This window comes from Prionailurus bengalensis, chromosome F2, assembly GCF_016509475.1.
Source record: "Prionailurus bengalensis isolate Pbe53 chromosome F2, Fcat_Pben_1.1_paternal_pri, whole genome shotgun sequence".
NCBI lineage: Eukaryota > Metazoa > Chordata > Mammalia > Carnivora > Felidae > Prionailurus > Prionailurus bengalensis.
In genome coordinates this window covers 82,105,080-82,128,217 of record NC_057353.1, presented here as the reverse complement: position 1 = coordinate 82,128,217, position 23,138 = coordinate 82,105,080, and the positions used below count along the sequence as shown (strand labels likewise).

The 23,138-nt window shown below is 59.1% G+C and overlaps 1 protein-coding gene and 1 long non-coding RNA gene across 2 annotated transcripts; one reads left to right on the top strand and one right to left on the bottom strand.

Moving 5' to 3' along the window:
- Positions 1-439: 439 nt before the first annotated feature.
- On the bottom strand, positions 440-9,526 carry LOC122495876. The gene is made up of 3 exons (XR_006300636.1): positions 9,365-9,526; positions 8,712-8,819; positions 440-909 (listed from the first exon to the last, which is right to left on the bottom strand). It is a non-coding gene; the product is annotated as an uncharacterized LOC122495876 (long non-coding RNA).
- A 2,080-nt stretch (positions 9,527-11,606) lies between these two features.
- Positions 11,607-21,051, top strand: LY6K (lymphocyte antigen 6 family member K). Its single transcript, XM_043601935.1, has 4 exons — positions 11,607-11,751; positions 18,593-18,688; positions 19,437-19,541; positions 20,695-21,051. Exons 2-4 carry the CDS (start codon positions 18,613-18,615, stop codon positions 20,952-20,954), a joined length of 441 nt encoding a protein of 146 aa, XP_043457870.1. The 5' UTR covers positions 11,607-11,751; positions 18,593-18,612; the 3' UTR covers positions 20,955-21,051.
- Positions 21,052-23,138: the final 2,087 nt, after the last annotated feature.

Sequence of the window (23,138 nt, the reverse complement as noted above, 5' to 3'; positions counted from 1 at the left end):
CATCCCCACCTGAGAACTAAAGCACAGAGTCTCAGGTGGCCTCGGGTGCCTGTGGTCCGAGCATAGCTGGGACCTCTCTTTGAGCGAACTCATACACTCTCCCCCATAACTGTTTGCCTTTAATTAAAATACTTAGTCTCTTGGGGTACCTGAGTGGCTCAGTTGGTTGAGCAGTTGGGCGTCTGATTTAGGCTCAGGTCGTGATCTCACGGTTCCTGAGTTTGAGCCCAGCATGGGGCTCTGTCTCCCTCTCTCTGCCCCTCCCTGCTCACATTCCCATGCATGTTCTCTCTCTCTCTCCCTCTCTCTCTGAAAAATAAACTTAAAAAAATACTCCATCTCTGCATGCTAAAGCAACACGATGTTTTGGTCTATTTGCAAGATGATGTCTAAAGAGGAAGAAACAGATCAAATGCTAAAACCACAAACAAATCTCTAGGTAAGCAGTACCCAAGCAATAATGTTCTTTATTTCTCTCTTGAAATAAGCTGGGAAAGGGTAACTGGTCCACCTGGGGCCCTGTGGGTCAGTATCCCTGGCTCACAAGGGAGGAAAGGAGAGTGAACTTGCTCTGAGGAATGAGAGAAGAGACCAGACCCTCCCAGAGGGCTTCTCATGTCAGTGTATGGCTGACCAGGATGGAGGCAATGCTCAGGGAAAATGGTGACTCCCCCATGTGTGCCATTGCTACTACACGCTCCTCAATTATATCCTCATGTACAATATCCTTTTCAAGAGAAATAGGACCTCCTTCATTGCAATTAATACTACCACAACAACGAACAAAATAGAAACTATTAGTTTTAAAAAATTTTGATCTTGGGGCTTCATCAGGCACTTCGCTTGGATACACAAATGTGCAGTTGCTCGTACAGTTCTTGTAAACAAGTAGCTCCCGACTGTTCAAACCTTAAAAAGTAGAGATGAAAGTCATTGATTTCAGGTTTTCTGCTTGCAAACAACAAAGCACAGTTCACCCAGTAACTAGTGTTTTACATCCCCAGATGTGACTACGTGGCCTAGAATTTTCACGGATAAAGAACGCCCAAGAAAGGCCACCAGAGGGTCTGTTTCCTCCATGGACAACTTCTCCTGGAGATGGTTTTCTGTCTACACGGCCATCTCATCTCTGCCTCTGGCTGTCTCTAAATAGTATCAAGGTGCCTTGGCACATGGCTGCACAGATGAAATGTCCTGTTCATTATTTGTCCTAAGAATCTCAGGGCTCTAGAAAGAGAACGGAGGCCAAAGAAATGTTTCCCTCATGTCTCACAGGATCACACAGACCCTGAAGTGGAGTGCCCCGTCCATGTGGCCCTCACCTGATTTTCTGAGACTCAGTGTGGCCCCTCTAGGACGAGCTCCCGCCTGGGACCCTCGGCCAGGTGTTCCCAGCTCCTGGCCCAACATATAAACCTCGATGCACGCTTAATGCCAACCTGCGCCCCAGCACAGACAGGGTGCTCCACCGCAAGCAGAGTCCCACAACTACTGTGATTACCTTGACTGGTGGGCTCACCCAACAGCCTTGGCCAACCACCAAGGCTGAGTCCTTAAGATGCACAAGCATGTGTAACTTGGCCATGTGAGCAAGGCGCCATCTGAGGCCTCCTTAGAGAGTCCTTGAGTTAAATTCTTCGGCGCTCACTCACCACTTCTGCTCCCTTGTGACCCCAGTCTTTACCCAATACTTTCTCCCTGGAACTTGCCACCGTTGACGTTTCCACTCATGGCTCTGAGGTCAAAGGAAGGAACTCCCAGCTAAGCTCCCGTCACTTGCTTGTCTCTATTTGCCACATGAAGGGTTTCTGGAAGTCCAACGTTCTACGGAAGAGTGCACACTCATAAGCCAGCTGACAGCTGACTGGATTTCAGGAAGTGCTCATAACTATGGAACCGGCACGAGCTCCAGAAACAGAACTGGATAAAAACTACCGAATTCCCGCCTCTGTTCCTCCATCAGGCACTAAAAGCAGCCAAGGCTAAAGATAAGAAATGTCTGGATTTCCAAGCCTATGTGTTAGTTTTGTCTGTTTTTGCACTTGGTGAATATGAACTCCTGTACTGTCTGTTTTGGGGTCTGGCTTCTTTTCTCTGCTTTGTGTTTGGGAAACCCATCCCTGATGTGGCCCAGCGCTGTATATGGTTTACACTCCCCTTTGTACACTTTTCCACTGATGAACATTCCATCGTTGACTGCTGATGGGCGTTAGCATTGTTTCTGGCTGTTACCTCCCCCAAAGAGCGCTGCAGTGAATATTCTCATCCTCGTCTTGAGGTGAGCATGTGTGAGTTCTTGACATGGTGGTAAATGCTGAGTCCTTAAGATGCATACATATGGCTTTAGCAGATGCTGCTGAAGAGGTTTCCAGAGCGGGTGAACCTATTTATACTCCAAAGGATCGTGTCCACCTCAACATCTTGCCACCACACAAGTAGCTGTTTGTGAATGTTTAATCATTCCTTTTGGTGTTACCATACCATAGTTCTGAGGTTCATTTCCACCAGAAACGTTCACGTTGGATGACTTTTCTTATATTTAGTAGCCACTTGGATATCATTTTCTGGTAAACAGCCTCCAAGCCTTTGGCTCCAATTTCTATTGGATGATCTGCTTGTTCAAGTAGTGATTCGTAGAAGAAGTTCACTCCATATACGGAATATAAGCCCTTGGGCAGACAGTGTTTTAAAGGGCCTTCTCTTCATCTGTGGCATCTTTACACTTACCAGTATCCTCTCGGGGGCAGAAGTTATGAATTTTTATGTAATCCCAGTTACCGATTTTCCTCATCAGTGATCAGCACTATATTGTTCAGGTGTCTTAAATTCTTAATTATCTCAGGGATACATTCTTCTACATTTCCCTTCCAAAAAAAATAAAGCCCACGTTTTGTTCTTTTACTATTTACATGGAGATCTAGAAAGCATCTGAAAGTGCTTCTGTTGTGTAAATCATGTGTATAAGATTTCCTGCATCCACTACTGGTGAGTGCCGACGAGTGTCTTTCCCTACAACCTTCTGGGTCAACGTTGTCAGAAAGCATGTGGCTTTTTCTGAGACCTCTTTTCTCCACTGTCGGTCTATTTTTCAATCCCAACACCAACACTAGACCATGTGCATTGACGAGACGAAAGAATATTGTGTAAGAGTGCAGGTTCTCTGTTCCTCTCTTCTTCCACGAGATTGCCTTGGACATTCCTAGCCCCCAAAGTTCCATAAACATTTGAATATTTTGAATCAACTTGCCCCCACCCCCACCCCAACACACACACACACACACACACACACACACACACTAACCTGGTGAGACTCTGACTGGGATTTCATGGAATCTGAGGATGAACTTGAGGAGAACAGCTGTCCTACCTCTACTGGGTTGCTCCATCCAGAAGCCTGGCTCACCCGTTGGTTTAAGTCCTTCCATTTCACCTGTTGCACAGCTTCGATATGGAAGTCTTGCAGAAATCTGCTTGCGTTTGTTTCCAGGTATGTGGTGGTTTTCAAATGCTATGTGTGTTTTTGCACATTTCATTTTCCACATATTCATTGTTGTTGTATAAATACACCATGGGTTTTTTAATTTGATTTTTGAGTACTGACCTTGTATTTCGGGCCATTGCCCAAGGTACTGCTTATGTCCAAACTTCATCATCTTTGGTGAATAGTAGCTGCTTGCTTCCTATTTCCCAGCCACTGTGTGTTTCATTTCTTCCAGTGACCTAGTAATTCCTGTGCCATCCATAATTCTGCCTCATGGAGGTGGAGGTCGTGACAAGACGCATCTGACCCCACTTTCACCTCAAGGGAAAAGTGTTCCAGTATTTTCCTTGGGACAGAAAATGTCCTCTTGTCTTCCATTTCCTCAATTTTTTTGTTTAATTCGGAAAGGTTGTTGGATTTCATCAGTTTTCAGCATCTGTGGCTGTGATGTTTCCCATTTTCTTTGCTAAGATGGTGAACTGGTGGGTTTCAATTGTAAGCCACACTGCAGTGTGTGTATGTGTCTGTGTGTGTGTGTCTGTGTGTTCTAAACACCTACACCCAGGCCCCTCTTGTCTCTCATCATTTGCCATCCTATGGCACATTTTCCCACACTTTATTCAGATTTCATTCTTTTCCCCTTAATGTTCTTTTCCTATTCCAGGATGCCATGCAGGATACAACATTCCGTTGGGTGTGGTATAGCTTATCCACAGTAGGATTCTATTGGTTCAGATCTGGCTAGTACCGCTGCAGCTCTAGTCACAGGAGAGGTTCATCTGTGGTTTCCATCCTTCCAATGTCCTTCCTAGGCTTTGTGTTAGTGTCAGACTGTCATCATGAATGTGTTGGGGAGCAATCCTCTTTATTGTCTGGAAGAGTTTGTGTATGGTAGGGTGATTTCTCCTACGAAGCTAGTGGGCTTTGCCAGAGACACTATCTCTAGTTGGTTTTCAGAAAGGATTTCCAGGTTTTCCATTTCTAGGTTTTCCAGAAAGGATTCAGGGCACTTCAGCTTTACAATCTCATTGTGGGTCAGAGCCAATTCAACTGTGTTTTTCAAGGTGTGATTCATTTCATCACGATTCTCCAATGTGTCACAGGAAGGCTATCATAGAGGCTTCTTGTTTTCTTTACAAGGGAAAGAAAAAAGTGGCCTCTGATGGATGCCCCCCCTTTGCATTTATGATAACAAAAGTGTGAATTTTACGTTTCTGCCTTTGAGCTCCCCTGCCCCATTTTACCCATACTATGAATCCTTTCAAAAACCAACTGTTGGCTTTGTGGGGATTCTTTCTGGGTTTTCATATTCCCATTACAAGGATTTCTGCTGTCTTCCTGACATTCCCTACCTCATTTCTCTGGGTGGATCTCCTATTCTTCTGTCTTCCTGAGTGGAAGCTTGGGGCCTTGGCACACGTTCTCTCTTCTACGAGAGGCCGAGAGTGTCTATTTGCGCTCTCGACTCGGCTTTCGCTGCACTCCACTCATTTTCCCCACGTCCTAGCTTTAGAATCATGGAATCCTTCTTCTTTACTAACTTCCATGTGGCTTCTCTTTGGGTCTTTGGTTATTCAGAACTGCTCTGTGTGATTATAAGGAGTGGAGGTTTTCCCAGTTCTCTTTGGAGTCACGATTTCTAGCTTAAGTCCACCGTAACAGAGAAGGAACTCTGCAGAAATGCCTTCCTTTGACACGTGTAGATGCTTGCATTAGGTCCTGGCATGAACTCAGTATCACAAACGTCATTAGCGACCTTGTAAAAAAATGTGTATTGGGTCATGGGTAGCTCTGCTGTCACACATCATGAGTATTCCTCCTTCGTAACCAGCGTCCTTCAGACCTTCTGTAGCAGAGGGTGGCAAACAAGAGCCCGCGGGGCAGCCCCAGTCCACCAGCTGCGTCTATGGGTAAAGATCTGTTGGGACATAGGAACGATCACTCTGTTTACCAACACTCCGTGGCTTCTCCTACCCCCTCACAGGCAGTGCGGGGCACTTGCCACGAGTCTAGGTGGCTTACTAAGCTTAGTGAGGTTTCTTCTGCTCCTTTAAAGAAAGACTTGGTCTACCCCAGCTGTATAACTCTGGTAAATTTGGGGTCCTTGCTCTAGCTACCTGGCAGCCATTGGCAGAGGTATGTTAATGACTGTGCCCCTACCTACATTTCCTAAGCTCTGGGGCCATTTTTCGGTGGGGCCCTTCCTACTGCATTATCGGGCGTGTGTGCACTTCGATGCTGGTGTCTTCCCGGTTGTCTCACCCTTTCATCTCCAACCAGTGCTGTTCTGCTCTTCACACAAGCAACGCCCTTGAGTTCACGTTAGCTTTGCCACAGTGCGTGCTTAAGAGCTTGGGGTCGGTATTTACGTTGTATACCATGTTCTGTATTTTATTCTCAGAGTTTTTATATTCTCATTTGAAAGCATGCCTCTATGAAGCAAAACATATGCATTTAGTTTGTTCTGAAAGTCATGGGTTCCTACTTGTATCCATTTTAATATTAGTGTCATTAGCAATCCGTTAGATCTTAAATTGCTTTTCTGATGTTCCGTGTCTTACTTCTGATATTTGTACCTTCAAAACGTTTTCAGGAAATACGAAAGCCCCCGTGCACTTGGACTCAGTCACTTCCAACGGTACCTCATGGCCAGACAGCAGTGCAGCAGCGTGACTAGGGCACCGGCTCTCAAAGCGGTGACGGGGAACACCAGGCTTACACCACAGTCATCCCTCATATGGACACACCCACCCTTTTCCCACACAAATGCCCGGCCATTGATTCCCACAAAACGATTCCAGGGTCCGCTTCTAGAAGTTGGTCATTTCTAGGATGTCTATAAGAGGAAACATGGACAGTTACCTCTGGAGCTGGCCCTTTCTCATTCCCCGTGTTTCCCAGGACACTCATTCAGGATAACGGAGCAGTAGCTGCCCTGCTTTACTGCCGAGTAATGCCCAAGGTGGACTCACCACGGTGTCTTTACCGTTTAGGTGCTCCAGGATGTCTGGGTTGCTTCGGGGATCGAGGTGCTACAAACCACTCTGGGACAAACATCCACGCATGGTTTCGCACAGGTGAAGTTTCAACTCTTCTGGGAAAAGCCCCAGAAATGCAATTCGGGGATCGACGGTAGCTGCATGTTGTGTTTTCAAGAAACCGGACCGCATTCCCCATAATTTGTGGTCCCATTTTTCACTGTCACTGGCCACATACGAAAATCTGGTTTCTTTACCATCCCGGCCAGCCTTTGGTGTGGCCACTGTTTTTGACTTTGGTCACTCTGATTAGAGACACCTAATTGTGTTTTCAATTTTAATTTCCCTAATGACCAAAGATGTGGACCATCTCTTAGAGGCTTATCTGCTTATCGGTGCCGGCAGTCTAAAACCAGGTCTATCTGACGCTGAGGCGGGGCGGGGCCGGGGGGACGAGAACAGTTGGGAGGAAAATATGGACGCCATGCTTCTCTGCCCCCGCCCCCCGTCTCGGCCCACACACAGGAGACTCTCGTGAAGATGTCTGAGGTGTTCACCCACACACCTGTCGCCTGTGCAGGCCAGCGGCCACGCAAGTGCTACCGTCTCAGGAACAGTTCGTGGACAACGGGGCTGATGGGGTGGACGTGAAGCAGGATGAAGTGTGGAGATGCTGGATGGGGTCCCCTGGCGTCCATCACCACAGAACCATCACGACCTTCGAGACCAACCGTCTGCTTCACCTCAGCCCTGCAGACCTCATGCGGGCTCTCCCTGGGCCAAGTATAGCCCAGAGCCACACAGGGCGAGAGGCTGGGAAACAGAGCCCAAGGCCCCCTTCAGAAGCAGCCTTCCCAGAGCGGCAACTCCCCAACCACCGGGGTCTCCCAGAGGGGCAGCAGCGGAGCTCTGAAGGTGGCTCTGTTCCTCCTGTGGTGCAAGTGCCTGAGGAGCTTTGACTGCCAAGGCACCCACCTCAAGGACGGCTCTCTGGGGGAAACACCACCAGCCGCTGGACTAGATACAGAGCCCACATCACCGCACCGCTACCGCCCGAGGCTCCTTCGTTCCAGGGCTCTTGGTGGGGCTCCAGAACTGATCACGGGTCTCTGATTTCTCTTCTTCTCGCGTTTAGAGTCCTGCCCTCGTGTTGTAAACTCACCAATGAACATGGGCCCGGGAAACCCCAGATGTCCCCCTTGAGCCCAGAAAAGGCACACTCCCAGCCCGTGCATCTCTCGTCCCACCACGACTTGGCCGTGTGCCTTGGAAGCTCCAGGACTCGTGAGCCACAGCCCTGTGGGTTCCCAGTTCCTGACGGCCACGCCGAGGGCGTCCTCAGTCGTCACAAGAACCACGAGGGCCAGTCCCACCATATCGTTGCACGTCGATAGGCCGAGACCTGCACACAACAGGTGCCCACTGCAGGAACCCGGGACAGATTCCAGCTCCTTCCTGAGTTCCAAAGCCCCAGATGCCCACAGGGTAGGCCAGCTGGTACCACCGAGAGGAGGCAGAAAGAAGACCGTGTTGCAGGGGGCTTGGAACACAGAATGGCACGTTAAGGTGCAAAGAGACACTGGGGAAGGCCAGGGGCCAGAGGACAGGCCGCCGCCAGGGCCCCACACGGGGCCACTGCCTCCCTGCCAGGCCCTGCACTGGCTGCAGCCTCCCAGGCTCATCGAATGGTCACTGGCCTCTGGCCGACCCTGTGCTTCAGCTTAGGGCCCTGGCGAGCGGGACGCCTTTCTCAGGGCACCTGAGCCTCTGAGTAAGAGCCAAGAGCACCCTGAAAAATCACGCTTTGCCCTGAGCCCACACTTGGCCTTGCCCACCGTGTGCAGTAGTCCTTGCCCTGAGAAGTCCGCAGGATGCCCGCTTTTCGGGCCTACTTAGCTGGAAGCCCTCCCCCCACCAGCCTGAATCAAATGGGCAACGAGGGACCGCCCGGGCCACTCGGGGGCACCAGCACCGCCACCAAGGATGGACACGGAGCAGAGGCCTAGGGTCTGGCAACCCCCCATGGTGCACGTGGACCCTGACAGCCCCACCTTGCGGGGTGCCTGGCTCTCCAGGATGGTGCACACCGGCCTCTCCTGGGGCTGAGCCTAGAGGCTGGGGTGCCTCTAGGCAAAGAGCAGGCCAAGGGCCACGGGGCTGGGTCCAAGACAGAGCAGATCAGACAGCTCCCTGAAAGTGCTCAGGTGGGGTGCCTAATTCACAACGCGCAAGGAAGACAAACAGGTACTTACGAACAGAGATGATCATACAGCGCCTGAAGTCTGTTGGACACAACGTAATTTGTGGACACTTAAAATTGTTGATGGTCCAACAATCGTAGCATTTCAGATTATAGGTCCCTGAGGAAACAGTAAGCAGCATCTGGCTCCAGCGCCCCGGGCACCGTCCACCGTTATACTTGGCTGTGCCCTCCCCCTGCCTTGAAGGACTTCTGGAGGCCTCCACCGCCCGGCCCTCGACGGGCTCCGCTCTGGCCAGGGTAGCTTCCGGGCAGAGTGGGTACACGCGGGAGTTGTTCCTGTTCCCAGAGACAGACGCCGGCGAGCACCGCCAGGGAGCCAGCTGAGGGGACCCTCTGCCCCGCAGATGACGGTCCCTGTGCCCAAGAGAGCCTGGCAGTCAGAAAAGGCCAGCGCCCTCCCAGACTTCCCTGGACTCTCCAACGCTGTCCTGCCCAGGTGAGGGAGGGCCGAGCTAGAAACGCCCTCCCGACCCTCACCTAGCTCGGGGACCCTTCCAAACCCACCCTGTGCCCACCAACTGCACTGACATCGGGGGTCCCGGCTGCCTAAGGTGACGGAATCCCACCCAGACCCTTTCTCTGACCCTGGATAACAGTAAAGTCTTATCGCCGGGAAGACAGGGAGAGGAATCGATACTTAACAAGCTTTAGCCAGGGTGACCTGAGGCAACCAGATGACAAGGAGAAAGGCCCAGAGGAGCATCATCTCCTGCAGGAACTTGAACCTATAGGTGAGGAGACCAGGGCACACGTCAGCAGCCTGCACGTCACAGAGGCCACCTCACAGGATGCGTGTCTGCAGGACCCACGTGAGCAGGGTGTGGGGATCCCGGAGGGAGGCTTTGGGGTCCACCAGCCCCTCCCAGCTCCTATCCCCACCCCAACGTCCCCTGCACCTCCCCTCGCTCCTCTCCCCTCCTGCACTTCCCCTCACCTCCCCTCCTGGCTCCTCTCCCCACCCGCACCTCCCCTGCACTTCCCCTATACCTCCCCTCACAGTTCCTCTCCCCACCCACACCTCCCCTGCACCTCCCCTCCTGGCTCCTCTCTCCACCCACACCTCCCCTGCACCTCCCCTCCTGGCTCCTCTCCCCACCCACACCTCCCCTGCACCTCCCCTCCTGGCTCCTCTCCCCACCCACACCTCCCCTGCACCTCCCCTACACCTCCCCTCACAGTTCCTCTCCCCACCCACACCTCCCCTGCATCTCCCCTCCTGGCTCCTCTCCCCACCCACACGTCCCCTGCACCTCCCCTCTTGGCTCCTCTCCCCACCCGCACCTCCCCTGCACCTCCCCTCCTGGCTCCTCTCCCCACCCACACCTCCCCTGCACCTCCCCTCTTGGCTCCTCTCCCCACCCACACCTCCCCTGCACCTCCCCTCCTGGCTCCTCTCCCCACCCGCACCTCCCCTGCATCTCCCCTCCTGGCTCCTCTCCCCACCCACTCCTCCCTTGCACCTCCCCTCCTGGCTCCTCTCCCCACCCACTCCTCCCTTGCACCTCCCCTCCTGGCTCCTCTCCCCACCCGCACCTCCCCTGCACCTCCCCTCCTGGCTCCTCTCCCCACCCGCTCCTCCCCTGCACCTCCCTTCCAGGCTCCTCTCCCCACCCGCTCCTCCCCTGCACCTCCCCTCCTGGCTCCTCTCCCCACCCACTCCTCCCTTGCACCTCCCCTCCTGGCTCCTCTCCCCACCCGCTCCTCCCCTGCACCTCCCTTCCAGGCTCCTCTCCCCACACGCTCCTCCCCTGCACCTCCCCTCCTGGCTCCTCTCCCCACCCGCACCTCCCTGCCCAGCAGGTCCCAGGCTCCCCCACCGGGCTCTACAGGCAGCAGGCAGGCCTTTCCACACACCCCTCAGGCCTCCTCTTGCACGACGTCACCTGGGCCTGCCTCCGCTGGGAGCTCAGCCGAGGTCCCTATGCCCCCCCCCAACAATGCTTGTCCTGACATACTCACTGACCCCGACCTCAAGAGCAGCTGGGGAAAAGTGCCGGGACACCATCCACGCAGATGTTTCCCGCTCCTACAGGTGATGGACAAATGCGGGGCGGCACGCGGTGACCACCCTGCTCCCTTGGAGGCCGGCAGCCTGACTTGCGCGGTGGCCACAGTGTGCGCCAGAACGTTCCGCTGCCCCCCACCCCGCACCCCACCACTCCCGCGGAATCGGGTGGCCCTGAAGCGCAGGCGGGGGAGGGCCCGGGGGTCCCCACACCTGAGCCCTGACCCTGGCCCATACTCCAGGATCCCCCCCGGCACCTGGCAGTGCCCGCTTCCGCCCAGCGTTCCCGCGGGGACCCATCTGCACCCCCAAGTCTGCGAGCCCGGGATCCTGACGGAAAACTGCTTCCCACCCCCCCACCCCCCCCCCCCACACACCTGGGCGGGAGCACCTGCCGGAACAGGACGCCTGTCTGGGGAGCACCTGCCTGGGGGAGGGGGTTCACCTCTCTGGGGGAGTCCCTGCCTGAGGGGGGACGCCTGTCTGGGGGAGCGCCTGACTGGGGCTTGGGGTGGCGCCCGTGTGGGCGGGGCCGCCTCACCCGCCGTGTCCCCACCCCGCGAGGACCCGGGCAGCCCAGCCGCCCCCCGCTGAGGGCCCGGGACAGGCGCCCACGGTGCCCCCCGCCCCCCACCGCCCTTTCGAACGCCGCCCCGCAGGCCCCCTGCGCCCTCCGTCCCCACGCGTCCCCACGCGTCCCCACGCGTCCCCACGGCGACCGCAGAGAACCTTCTGGAACCCTGGACGGCGAGGCCTCCAAGCGGCGGGCACAGCAGGGTGAGCGCGAAGACTCTCCGGGCCGCAGCCCACAGCCCGGGCGCGTCCGCAAGGGAGGGGTCTCCGTCGCTGCGCGCGCGACTCCCGGCAGGCCCCGCGCCCACGCATGCGCACGCGCACACTCGGGTTCCACAAGGTTCCACGAGCCTTGAAGGCCCCCCTCTCAGAGAGTCCGGCGGCGCCAGAGGTTCCGGAAGGTTCGGGGCTCACCTCACAGGCGGGCAGCGTGGAAATTAATCGGCAGAAGGTTGGACGCCTGGGGGGGGGGGGGGCCTGGAAGGTTCCAGAAGGCCTGGCTAGTCTCAGTAGGGTGAAGGGGGGGGGGGCGACATAGGGTCCAGGAGGTTCGGGGCGTGGCCCAGGGCTGGCGTGGGGGGTGCTTGCAAAGGCGCTGCCCCTGCCGCTGGCGCTGCCCGGGGGTCCCTGGGCCCCCGGAGTCCCCGCCCCGCCCGCCCCGCCTGGACCTCTTCTCCGCGCAGTTTCTGCGCTTTCCTCCTCCAGGCCCTTTGTGCGGGGCCCAGTTTGACGTCGTGTGTTCAGTTTCCAGAAGGAAAAGCGGGTCCTTGACTGCGACCCTCAGCCTCCTGGAACCTTCTCTGACCTCCGCCCGCAGAGCGTGCGCTTCCTTGCCGGCGCCGGGGCCGGTCCCGTCGGGCTTCGCTTGGTCCCTCGTCCCTCGCGTGGCTGTCCCTCGCGTGGCTTTTCCGCGGGGACCGGTGGGGGCGGGGACCCGGTCGGAAGAGCCTTCTTACTCCGCAAGGCCACCGTTTCCTGCCTGTCCTTCTGGGCCTCCCTGCTGGTGCCGCTGTGCTCTGGAAAGGTCTCTGGCTGGGTCCGGCCGGTTCCAGGGACGGAAATCTCCCCGCCTCCCCGCCAGACCCTGCAGCTGGAGCGGGCCCTGCCAGGTGCCTGGGGGGCCAGCCTGGAGGAGAGGGCCGGGGTCTGCGTTCAGGGCCGCCGAGGGGGCGGGGTGGCGGAGGGGCACGTTTGCCCATCACCTGTAGGAGCAGGAAACGTCCCAGCACTTTTCCCAAGCTGCTCTTGAGGTCGGGGTCAGCGAGTACATCAGGACAAGCATTGTCCTGCGGGGGTGGGGGGATGGGGGGGGGGAGGGGGTTCGACGAGGGGAACTCCGCTGAGCTCCAGGTGGATGACTTCCTGCAAGAGGAGGGCTGAGGGGTGTGTGCAAAGGCCTGCCTGCTGCTGGCAGTGCCCTGTGGGGGAGCCTGGTAGCTGCTGTGCGGGGGAGGTGCGGGTGGGGAGAGGAGCCAGGAGGGGAGGTGCAGGGGAGGTGCGGGTGGGGAGAGGAGCCAGGAGGGGAGGTGCAGGGGAGGTGCGGGTGGGGAGAGGAGCCAGGAGGGGAGGTGCAGGGGAGGAGCCAGGAGGGGAGGTGCAGGGGAGGTGCGGGTGGGGAGAGGAGCCAGGAGGGGAGATGGAGGGGAGGTGTGGGTGGGGAGAGGAGCCAGGAGGGGAGGTGCAGGGGAGGAGCCAGGAGGGGAGGTGCAGGGGAGGTGCGGGTGGGGAGAGAGCCAGGAGGGGAGGTGCAGGGGAGGTGCGGGTGGGGAGAGGAGCCAGGAGGGGAGGTGCAGGGGAGGTGCGGGTGGGGAGAGGAGCCAGGAGGGGAGGTACAGGGGAGGTGCGGGTGGGTGAGGAGCCAGGAGGGGAGGTGCAGGGGAGGTGCAGGTGGGGAGAGGAGCCAGGAGGGGAAATGCAGGGGAGGTGCGGGTGGGGAGAGGAGCCAGGAGGGGAGGTGCAGGGGAGGTGTGGGTGGGGAGAGGAGCCAGGAGGGGAGGTGCAGGGGAGGAGCCAGGAGGGGAGGTGCAGGGGAGGTGCGGGTGGGGAGAGAGCCAGGAGGGGAGGTGCAGGGGAGGTGCGGGTGGGGAGAGGAGCCAGGAGGGGAGGTGCAGGGGAGGTGCGGGTGGGGAGAGGAGCCAGGAGGAGAGGTGCAGGGGAGGTGCGGGTGGGTGAGGAGCCAGGAGGGGAGGTGCAGGGGAGGTGCAGGTGGGGAGAGGAGCCAGGAGGGGAAATGCAGGGGAGGTGCGGGTGGGGAGAGGAGCCAGGAGGGGAGATGCAGGGGAGGAGCGGGTGGGGAGAGGAGCCAGGAGGGGAGGTGCAAGGGAGGAGTGGGTGGGGAGAGAGCCAGGAGGGGAGGTACAAGGGAGGAGTGGGTGGGGAGAGAGCCTGGAGGGGAGGTGCAGGGGAGGTGCGGGTGGGTGAGGAGCCAGGAGGGGAGGTGCAGGGGAGGTGCAGGTGGGGAGAGGAGCCAGGAGGGGAAATGCAGGGGAGGTGCGGGTGGGGAGAGGAGCCAGGAGGGGAAATGCAGGGGAGGTGCGGGTGGGGAGAGGAGCCAGGAGGGGAGGTGCAGGGGAGGTGCGGGTGGGGAGAGGAGCCAGGACGGGAGGTGCAGGGGAGGTGCGGGTGGGGAGAGGAGCCAGGAGGGGAGGTGCAGGGGAGGTGCGGGTGGGGAGAGGAGCCAGGAGGGGAGGTGCAGGGGAGGTGCGGGTGGGGAGAGGAGCCAGGAAGGGAGGTGCAGGGGAGGTGCGGGTGGGGAGAGGAGCCAGGAGGGGAGGTGCAGGGGAGGTGCGGGTGGGGAGAGGAGCCAGGAGGGGAGGTGCAGGGGAGGTGCGGGTGGGGAGAGGAGCCAGGAGGGGAGGTGCAGGGGAGGTGCGGGTGGGTGAGGAGCCAGGAGGGGAGGTGCAGGGGAGGTGCAGGTGGGGAGAGGAGCCAGGAGGGGAAATGCAGGGGAGGTGCGGGTGGGGAGAGGAGCCAGGAGGGGAGATGCAGGGGAGGAGCGGGTGGGGAGAGGAGCCAGGAGGGGAGGTGCAGGGGAGGTGTGGGTGGGGAGAGGAGCCAGGAGGGGAGGTGCAGGGGAGGAGCCAGGAGGGGAGGTGCAGGGGAGGTGCGGGTGGGGAGAGAGCCAGGAGGGGAGGTGCAGGGGAGGTGCGGGTGGGGAGAGGAGCCAGGAGGGGAGGTGCAGGGGAGGTGCGGGTGGGGAGAGGAGCCAGGAGGAGAGGTGCAGGGGAGGTGCGGGTGGGTGAGGAGCCAGGAGGGGAGGTGCAGGGGAGGTGTGGGTGGGGAGAGGAGCCAGGAGGGGAAATGCAGGGGAGGTGCGGGTGGGGAGAGGAGCCAGGAGGGGAGATGCAGGGGAGGAGCGGGTGGGGAGAGGAGCCAGGAGGGGAGGTGCAAGGGAGGAGTGGGTGGGGAGAGAGCCAGGAGGGGAGGTACAAGGGAGGAGTGGGTGGGGAGAGAGCCTGGAGGGGAGGTGCAGGGGAGGTGCGGGTGGGTGAGGAGCCAGGAGGGGAGGTGCAGGGGAGGTGCAGGTGGGGAGAGGAGCCAGGAGGGGAAATGCAGGGGAGGTGCGGGTGGGGAGAGGAGCCAGGAGGGGAAATGCAGGGGAGGTGCGGGTGGGGAGAGGAGCCAGGAGGGGAGGTGCAGGGGAGGTGCGGGTGGGGAGAGGAGCCAGGACGGGAGGTGCAGGGGAGGTGCGGGTGGGGAGAGGAGCCAGGAGGGGAGGTGCAGGGGAGGTGCGGGTGGGGAGAGGAGCCAGGAGGGGAGGTGCAGGGGAGGTGCGGGTGGGGAGAGGAGCCAGGAGGGGAGGTGCAGGGGAGGTGCGGGTGGGGAGAGGAGCCAGGAGGGGAGGTGCAGGGGAGGTGCGGGTGGGGAGAGGAGCCAGGAGGGGAGGTGCAGGGGAGGTGCGGGTGGGGAGAGGAGCCAGGAGGGGAGGTGCAGGGGAGGTGCGGGTGGGGAGAGGAGCCAGGAGGGGAGGTGCAGGGGAGGTGCGGGTGGGGAGAGGAGCCAGGAGGGGAGGTGCAGGGGAGGTGCGGGTGGGGAGAGGAGCCAGGAGGGGAGGTGCAGGGGAGGAGCCAGGAGGGGAGGTGCAGGGGAGGTGCGGGTGGGGAGAGGTGCCTGGAGGGGCGGTGCAGGTGGGGAGGGGGGCGGTGGGGCCTGTGCAGGGGGCTGCTGGATGCTGACCCTCGGGGAGCTGCCTTGCACTCTGCTGATGTGCACCGAGCCTCTGTGCTCAGTGCATGTGGCGGAAATCGCAGGTAAATGTGTCAAGAGAGCTTCCTCGCAGTTTGTTTTTTTTTTAGCGTGTGTTTTAGTTTTTATTTACTGCGATGTTTGAAAGGTGATGGGATTTCCTCTCCAAACATATTGCTATATTTTATCGTGGACTCAACACCGGAAGAGAGATGAAGTGAGCAGTGGACACACTGTGTGGTGGGTGTCGCGGGCGTTAAGAAACTACAGTCTGCTGTGCTTCGAAGGGGAGCTCCTCTAGCTACCGGGTTCTAGGTTGGCAGACGTCGTCTTCCGCCACCTGAAATGCTTTTTACGGGCTTTTGCTTGGGTGGTTCGATGTGAAGTGCACGGAAGGCCCTCTTCTTGTTTCTTGGCACGTCACGTGTGTTGTTTCTTCCTCCGGGTTCCGGACAGCTTTCTCTGTGATTTTCTGTGCTTTGAACACGCCTCGGTAGACGTGGTTTTGTGTGTGTGTATTTGTTTGTTTCGGGGGTTGTGCCCGTCCTGTTCTCTAAGCTTCCCGAGTCTCCACAGCGATGTCTGTCGGGACCGCTGGAAAGCCCTTAGCCAGTATGGTTTCAGGGATGCTTCCGTGCCATCCCTCCTCCTCCTTTTGGTCTTTCGGGGAGCTGGGTGTTACCGAAAAGAAGCTCGTGCCACGGTTCTTGGACGTTCTGTTCTGTTTGCTTGTTGTGTTTGTCTTGGCGTTTCAGGCAAGGAGAGTTCTACCGACCCGTCTTCAAGCTCGCGGAGTCTTTCTGCGGCTGTGTCGAGGGCAGTGGTGACCCACCCGACACATTCCTCATTTTCATCAAAAAAGACGTGGTTTTTGAGTTTGAGCCCCGCGTCGGGCTCTGTGCTGACGCCTCAGAGCCTGGAGCCTGTTTCGGATTCTGCGTCTCCCTCTCTCTCTGCCCCTCCCCCGTTCATGCTCTGTCTCTCTCTGTCTCAAAAATAAATAAATGTTAAAAAAAAAATTTTTTTTAAAAGACGTGGTTTTGCTTCCTAGCATTCCCATGTGACTCTCAGAGTTTTCCTTCCTAAGCTCACGTTGCGTATCTGTTCTCACGTGTGGTCTGCCTTCTCCACCGGCGCTCTTAGTGTCCTGGTCCTGTCATTTCACATCCCCTCTCTGACGAAGGTGACTTGTCCGTCACCTGTGTCACATCCTCGTGCTGGCTTTTCCTCTGCGGACGGTTTATCTTGGCTCCGGGCATGCCTTGTGTGTCCGGCTGCCAGTTGGTCGTGTATTGTGGGTTGAGAGGAAGCGCGGTAAGTAGGCCCTGAGCGCGAGCACTCACGTTACGGGGCCCCGGGGCCTGGACTCTGTGCCCAGTTTGCCGTAGCTGTCGTCGCCTTAGGTCGTACACTCTCGGTGTCCTTGTTTTCGTCTCCCGCTTTAGCTTTGAATCTTTCTCACGCGTTGCTCCTTGGAGGGAGGGCGTGTTGTGTGGCACTGTCGGCTGTTACCCACTCAGAGAAAGAAAGGGCTCGGAGACGAAGTGCCGGGGGCTGGATGGAGACCCTTGTGCGCTCGGGAGACCGCCCCCCCCCCCCCCAGCCCGGGGACGGCTCTTCCTGCTCTGGCACTCAGCCTCTAGCCCTCTGTCAAAATCACAGTGAAGGGCTCCCACCGGCTCGTGGTTCCCGCAGCTTCTGCTCCAGGTGAGCATATTTAGGGTTGCCTCGCGGGGCACCCCTGGCTCGCCAGGCTTGGGAGCGCCAGTTCTGTGACCTCAGTGCTCTGACGGGCGCAAGACGTGTTGTTGATTTTCGGTGTGGCCAGTGTTTGCTTTGGGGAATGATGGTTCTTTATCTATAGGACTGGATACTTCTGCTCTCCTCTGTCTGATCTGATGAGGCAGAAATGATGCAACTAAAACTGGGCCATGAAGGGAGAGGACAGGAGCACGGGCTCACTGCGTCGGAAGCGGTCCGTTGTGAAGCAGGGTGATGGGTGGGAAGGATAGGGTGCCGTTGAAAAGTGACAACCCGGGGAGCAAATCTTACACGACAAAACTTGGAGAAAGAAAGTTGTTTCAAGAGATGTAAGTATAGGGGCGCCAGGGTGGCTCAGTGGGTTAAGCATCCGACTTCGGCTCGGGTCGTGATCTCACGGTTTGTGAGTTCGGGCCCCACGTCAGACTCTGTGCTGTCAGCCCGGAGCCTGGAGCCTGCTTCGCAATCTGCGTCTCCCTCTCTCTCTGCTCTTCCCCGCTCGTGCCCTGTCTCGCTCTCTCTCCATCAAAGATAAATAAACGTTAAAGAAAAGAGAGAGATGTAAGGATGAAGGTAAAACTCAAACAAACATACAAAGTGGGGCTACCGGGGCACCTGGGTTGCGCAGTCGGTTGAGCGTCCAACTTCAGCCAGGTCACGATCTCGCGGTCCGTGAGTTCGAGCCCCGCGTCGGGCTCTGGGCTGATGGCTCAGAGCCTGGAGCCTGTTTCCGATTCTGTGTCTCCCTCTCTCTCTGCCCCTCCCCCGTTCATGCTCTGTCTCTCTCTCTGTCCCAAAAATAAAAAAAAATAAAAATAAAAAAAACGTTGAAAAAAAAATTAAAAAAAAACGGGGCTACCGAGAGAAACCTTAAAAAGAAGCGCGGACGCGTCACGTAAAGAAACGACCAACTGCGTGTATAACGATCGACATACCTAATAATCGTCGCGCAGAGAGCGTCTCGGAGGGCGTTGAAGCCGAACACACCAGTCCCTTCAGTGAGCGTCCATGGCTGCAGTTACTTCTCATCTGCTGGGAAGGCCTAGAGGGCCACCCCTGGCCTGTTTTGCTGTCAAGGGTGGGGTGGGGCCCGCGCAGGGTGGGTTCAGGAGACCGTCCTGGAGGGCTGGGGTGGGAGCAAAGGGTGACGGTGCCAGAACGGGATCTGGTGGGCGTGTATGCTTGGGCCTCAAACTGGGCCACAGGACTAGGCAATGGCCAGTAGGCGTCCACACTCTTCAAGGGAGCGCCCCGCCTTCCCTGGGCCCACGGGGTGGCCTCCCAGGCGGCCAGGTCTGACCCCGGAGCCACAGAGCTGACCGCGTGGCCTCACTCCCCGTGTCCAGGGCCAGGCACCACGGAAACGATGATTCTCTTTGCTTTGCTCCTGGTCACGGGCCTGCCGCGGGTGGAGACAAACGTCACCGTGTCTGGAAAACAAGGTAAGTCTGGGCCCCTCAACCCCCTGGGCTGGGAGAAGGAAGCGGGCCAGAATGCCTCTGCAGACACGGCGTGGCCACCCATGTCTGGACCCCGCGGGGGCCCCAGGGCGGTGGCAGGCACGGGGGTCAGGGAGCGAGAGAGCGTCAGGAGGGCAGCCTGTGGATTTGGACACCCGATGGGGGAGCCTCTTGATTTGGGGCTCCCCTGTCGAGGGCCGGCAGGAGTGGCCGGAATCCTGGCTTACTCCCCAGCACCGTGCTGTCCCCTCGGTGTCCCTGCCTTCCTGGGAGACATCAGGCTGGGCGCCACGCGTGGCCCGGCCCTCACAGGACCATCCAGGGCTGTGTCAGAGAACTGGAGCAGCCGCAGAAGGGTGACCGGCTTGTCCCCAGGGAGCGGGGAGCGAGTCCTGCCCTAATGCAGACCAGGCAGCGGGCCACACCCAGGGGAGGGGATGCAGGGCCTGGGGCCGGGGAGGGAGGAGTGGGGAAGGTGAGTGGGAAGGGCCCTGGAAGGCAGATTGCAAATCTTTTGAGCCATTGAACTTGAGGTGCCGTGTGTGTGTGTGTGTGTGGGTGCGTGTGTGTGTGTGAGAGGTAGGGTGAGGGCAGCCCAGGGGAGAATACAAGGACTCGGGACCCGTGGCTTTGTGCTCCCTGGAGGAGGGAGAGATGGGGGAAGGGGCGGTGCTCCTCCGATAGGCCTGGAGAGCGGTGGTATTTCACTCTGGTTTTCTTCCCGTTTCAGCTGCAACCCTGAAGTGTCACGTCTGCGAGATAGAGAATAGTTTCGGTTGCACAAATCCATCAAACTGTCCTAGGGATTTTCACTTTTGTACCTCCGTTGCCGTGAGTGAGTATCTCCGTGCATCCCGGGTTCACAGGAAAGTCGGTCAATCCTTTCAGCAGTTGGGGTCTGTCTGGGTTTTCTCAACAGAGTAACTAAGGTAATCACGTTCGTTCAAGAGAAACGGAGGAAAGTCCCGAGACGTCAGAACACAGGCAGGTGACAGGCCAGCTTGTGTGAGAGCGGTGCCGACGGAGGGCGGGGCGCCAGGACTGGGCGCGATGGAATATCGGGGTGCGGGAAGAAAAGACTAGGCTTATCTGTGTTCGTTTTAAATGAACGACGAAAGCCTTCATTTCAACCGCCCCACGGAGAAGTGCTGTTACAAGAGGTGTACGTAATGAGGGGCGGGGCTTACGCTACGTTCTGGAAGGAGTGTTGTGTGCTTTAAGAAGGGTGGAGACCACCTCTCTGTCTGGCGTCTGTCACCCGGGAGCTCCAGGCCGCATGAAGCCCCCGAAGGGGAGTGCGGAGGCCCAGCAGCGCCCAGCGCTGGGAGGCAGAGTGTCAGCCCCTACCGGCGGGTCCGCGTTCCCGGAAACACGCGGGGTGCCGAGGGGGTGCTTGGGACTCGCGCCAGCCCCGCGTGAACGTCATCACCTCGTAGGGAAAAGCGATTGTCACCGTGAACCACAGATGAGGCGAAGCCAGCAGCGTGACCCCGCGGCCGGGGCGGAGCCGGGCCGTGTACAGCAGGCTCACGGTGACAGCGCCGGCCCAAGGAGAGGCCGGCGCTGAGCCCCAGGCAGCGGCCAGGATGGGCAAGAGCCCCTTGCTCCCCTGCCTGTCCCGTGGTTACAAAGTCCAGAGCGACCTGGTGGTGAGCGGTGAGGCCCGGGAGCCTGTACATCCCCGGACGGAGAGCCCCAGACCCGGGCTCCCCCTGCACGTGGACAGGCCAGCCGGGGAGGGGCGGGCAGCATCTCGTGGTCACACTGCACGCAAGCCACCCCCGCCCCCAGAGGCAGCCGTGAACACAAAGGCCGGACCCCGTCCTGGGCGGTGGCTCCCGACCGCCCTGTAGACGAGGGGCCGCTTCAACCGTGGCCTCTGAGCGGGGGCACCGGAAGGTCGGGATGGGACGGGCACAGGCCCGAAGCGCTTTGGTGTCGCTGCTCTCAGTTCACGTGGTGCCTTTCTCTTCTTCACTTCCTGTCAGGAATCTATCCGCGTTTCTTCTATGTTTCGAAGCAGTGCTCCAGGAATTGTCCAGTAAGTGCTCCGTTTGCTCCGGGACTCAAGTCCTTTGTCCTCGTCGAGCCTATGCCCTTCCTGTACGCGCACTGCTGTTCGGAGTTCTTGTGCAATACGCAGGAGCCGAACATCCGCGAGCCGGAATTCAGAGAAGGCGGACGAGCAAGCCGCTTGAGGAGCAGCGGGGCCTGGCTGGCCGCCTTCCTGACTCTGTCCTCTGTGTGAGGGGCCTCGGGCGGTGCCTTGGGAGCGCGGCACCGATGACCCGGACTCTCCGCGGGTGCTGGGAACCGCAGCATTAAACCTGTTTTCCGCTGGTTAACGCGTGGTCTGCCTCTCGAGGGGCCGGAGAACAGGTGGGGGGGACCAAATCCTGTCGGCCCAGCCCGATGCTCCCTTTCGAGCAAGTCCGGCCCTGGCGGGGGGGAGGCCTCGAGTACTAGTGTTCGTCTCTTAACGCAAGCCTTGTAACTGTTCGTGGCCGACGCTCTCTCCTTCTGTCCGTCTCCGAGGGTTTCAGCACTGCTGGGGGGCCTGAGGGTCACCCGGCAAGGGAAGCGCTCGGAGGCTCCCGGCCTTTGCAGGATCAGGGTCGGTGGGAAGACAGGATGCATTGGGCGGGAGATGCCAGCAGGGAAGGGCTCCTGGGCAGGGCACGGGGTGCGGGGATGTGGTCCCGGGGACGGCCCTCCTGTGACGGGGGCGGCACCATGGCTGCTCTGCCTCAGCTCCTCCCACATCAGGGATCCTGTGGATGAACTCGGACTTCGCCCAGCGACTGGCACAGGTGCCTGGGCTCACAGGTTCGCCCACGTGCCTTCGACCAACACGTGAGCCTCGGCCAGGGAGAGGGAGCAGGGTCCTCCTTTCATTTCTCAGCCGAGCTGCAGCCGCCAAAGAGGCGTGAGGGTCACACTCCCCGTCTGCAGAAGACAAGGGCTTTCTTCTCCTGACCCTGTTGACTCCCTGTGGGGGCTGCACTGAGCACCTCCCCCCTGCACCTTCCTCTCCTCGCCCCCTCCCCACCTGCTCTAACAGGGCTGACCCAGGGACACGGCTGGGCGCGGCACCCTGGGAACCTTCCAGAAAGAGTCTCCGTGGCCCTAGAAGGAGGCAGCATGGTGCAGGCCGTGGATGGTTTCTGGGCCATCCCTGAGGCACGGACGAGGCCCGTCTCTGTCGTGTCTGAACCCTCCACGGCAGAGGCCTAAATGCATCCTGGGGGCCGGTGCAGAGGGCGGCCCCCCGAGGGTTGACCCGCAACTCCAGGAGTGGAGAGGATTTCAAACAGCGTCTGTCACCTCCTACCGTGTGCACGTCCCTTTCCCCGGCACAGGCTGTGTGCTCGCATCCTGCCGATCACACTCGTCCTCAGGAACAGCGTCGCCCAGCTGCCCCGAACTCACAGCCTGGGACTGGAGCTGGGGGGCCCCTGTTCTGTAAGGGCAGGCAGAAGTGGGCGCCTCCCCACAAAGAGCAAGAGAGGCGGGATGTCACCCCCACGCAGGACCTGGCCTGGCCACCTGACGGTGGAGTGTCTTCAGAGACAGGCCAGGGACATGCCTTGTAAGACAGCAGGGAGCCCAGAAGTGGGCGTCTGGAGAAGCCCTACCGCTGGAACTGGCGGGGGTTTGGTGAGCTGATGGTGCAGGTGGGTGAGGCATGAAGCTCTTGGAGGAGGGGGAGGAGAGGGAAGTGGGGGAGGAGGTGGGGAGGAGGGGGGGAGGAGGAGGAGGAGGGGGGAGGGGGGGAGGGGGGGAAGAGGAGTAGGGGGAGGAGGGGTAGGGGAGGAGGGGAGGGGAGGAGTGGAGAGGAAGAGGAGAGGACAGGGGGAGGAGGGAGGGGGAGGGGGGGCGGTGAGTTGGGGATATATTGTCACCAGTGTGGTAGATTCTCATCTGGGAAAGTGCGGAAGGGAGGCGATGCACAGGTTGCTCAGAAAAAGAGGTCGAGGGTCAACACAGGTGCCAGGGTCAGAAGGTAAACACGAGGGCGAGGGCGTCGGAGCCCCGGATGGGAGGCCTGAAGAGGCGGGAACACGCGGGGTGGTGGCTGAGACCCGGAAGCGCCTACTGGTGGGTTTCCCCGGGAGCCCTCCCCCTAGAGGGGGGTGGGCCGCGCGCGGGTGGCCGGGTGACACGTGGGTGGGAGCTAATCCGCCAGGGCTCGGGCCCAAGCTAAGTGCGGGTGGTCTCGGGAGAGCGGCTGAGTAATGCCCCGTGGACACCCGCCGGATAAAGGAGGAGGGCGAAGCAAAGTGACCGGCCCAGGGCCAGGCGGTGGCGACCGCGTGCAGGCGCAGAGCCGTGTATTGGCCGTGATCGGAGGCGGAGCACGAGGGGAAGGGGCCACGGGCACGGGGAAGAGGTGACAGCTCACATCACGGGGAGGGGACGGGTGGTCACCAAA

Excerpts from the sequence above, each read along its gene's own strand:
- LY6K (XM_043601935.1), top strand. The coding sequence starts at position 18,613 with ATGATTCTCTTTGCTTTGCTCCTGGTCACGGGCCTGCCGCGGGTGGAG. Across the intron at positions 18,689-19,436 it reads CACCGTGTCTGGAAAACAAG|CTGCAACCCTGAAGTGTCAC; the intron begins GTAAGTCTGGGC and ends TTCCCGTTTCAG. Across the intron at positions 19,542-20,694 it reads TTGTACCTCCGTTGCCGTGA|GAATCTATCCGCGTTTCTTC; the intron begins GTGAGTATCTCC and ends ACTTCCTGTCAG.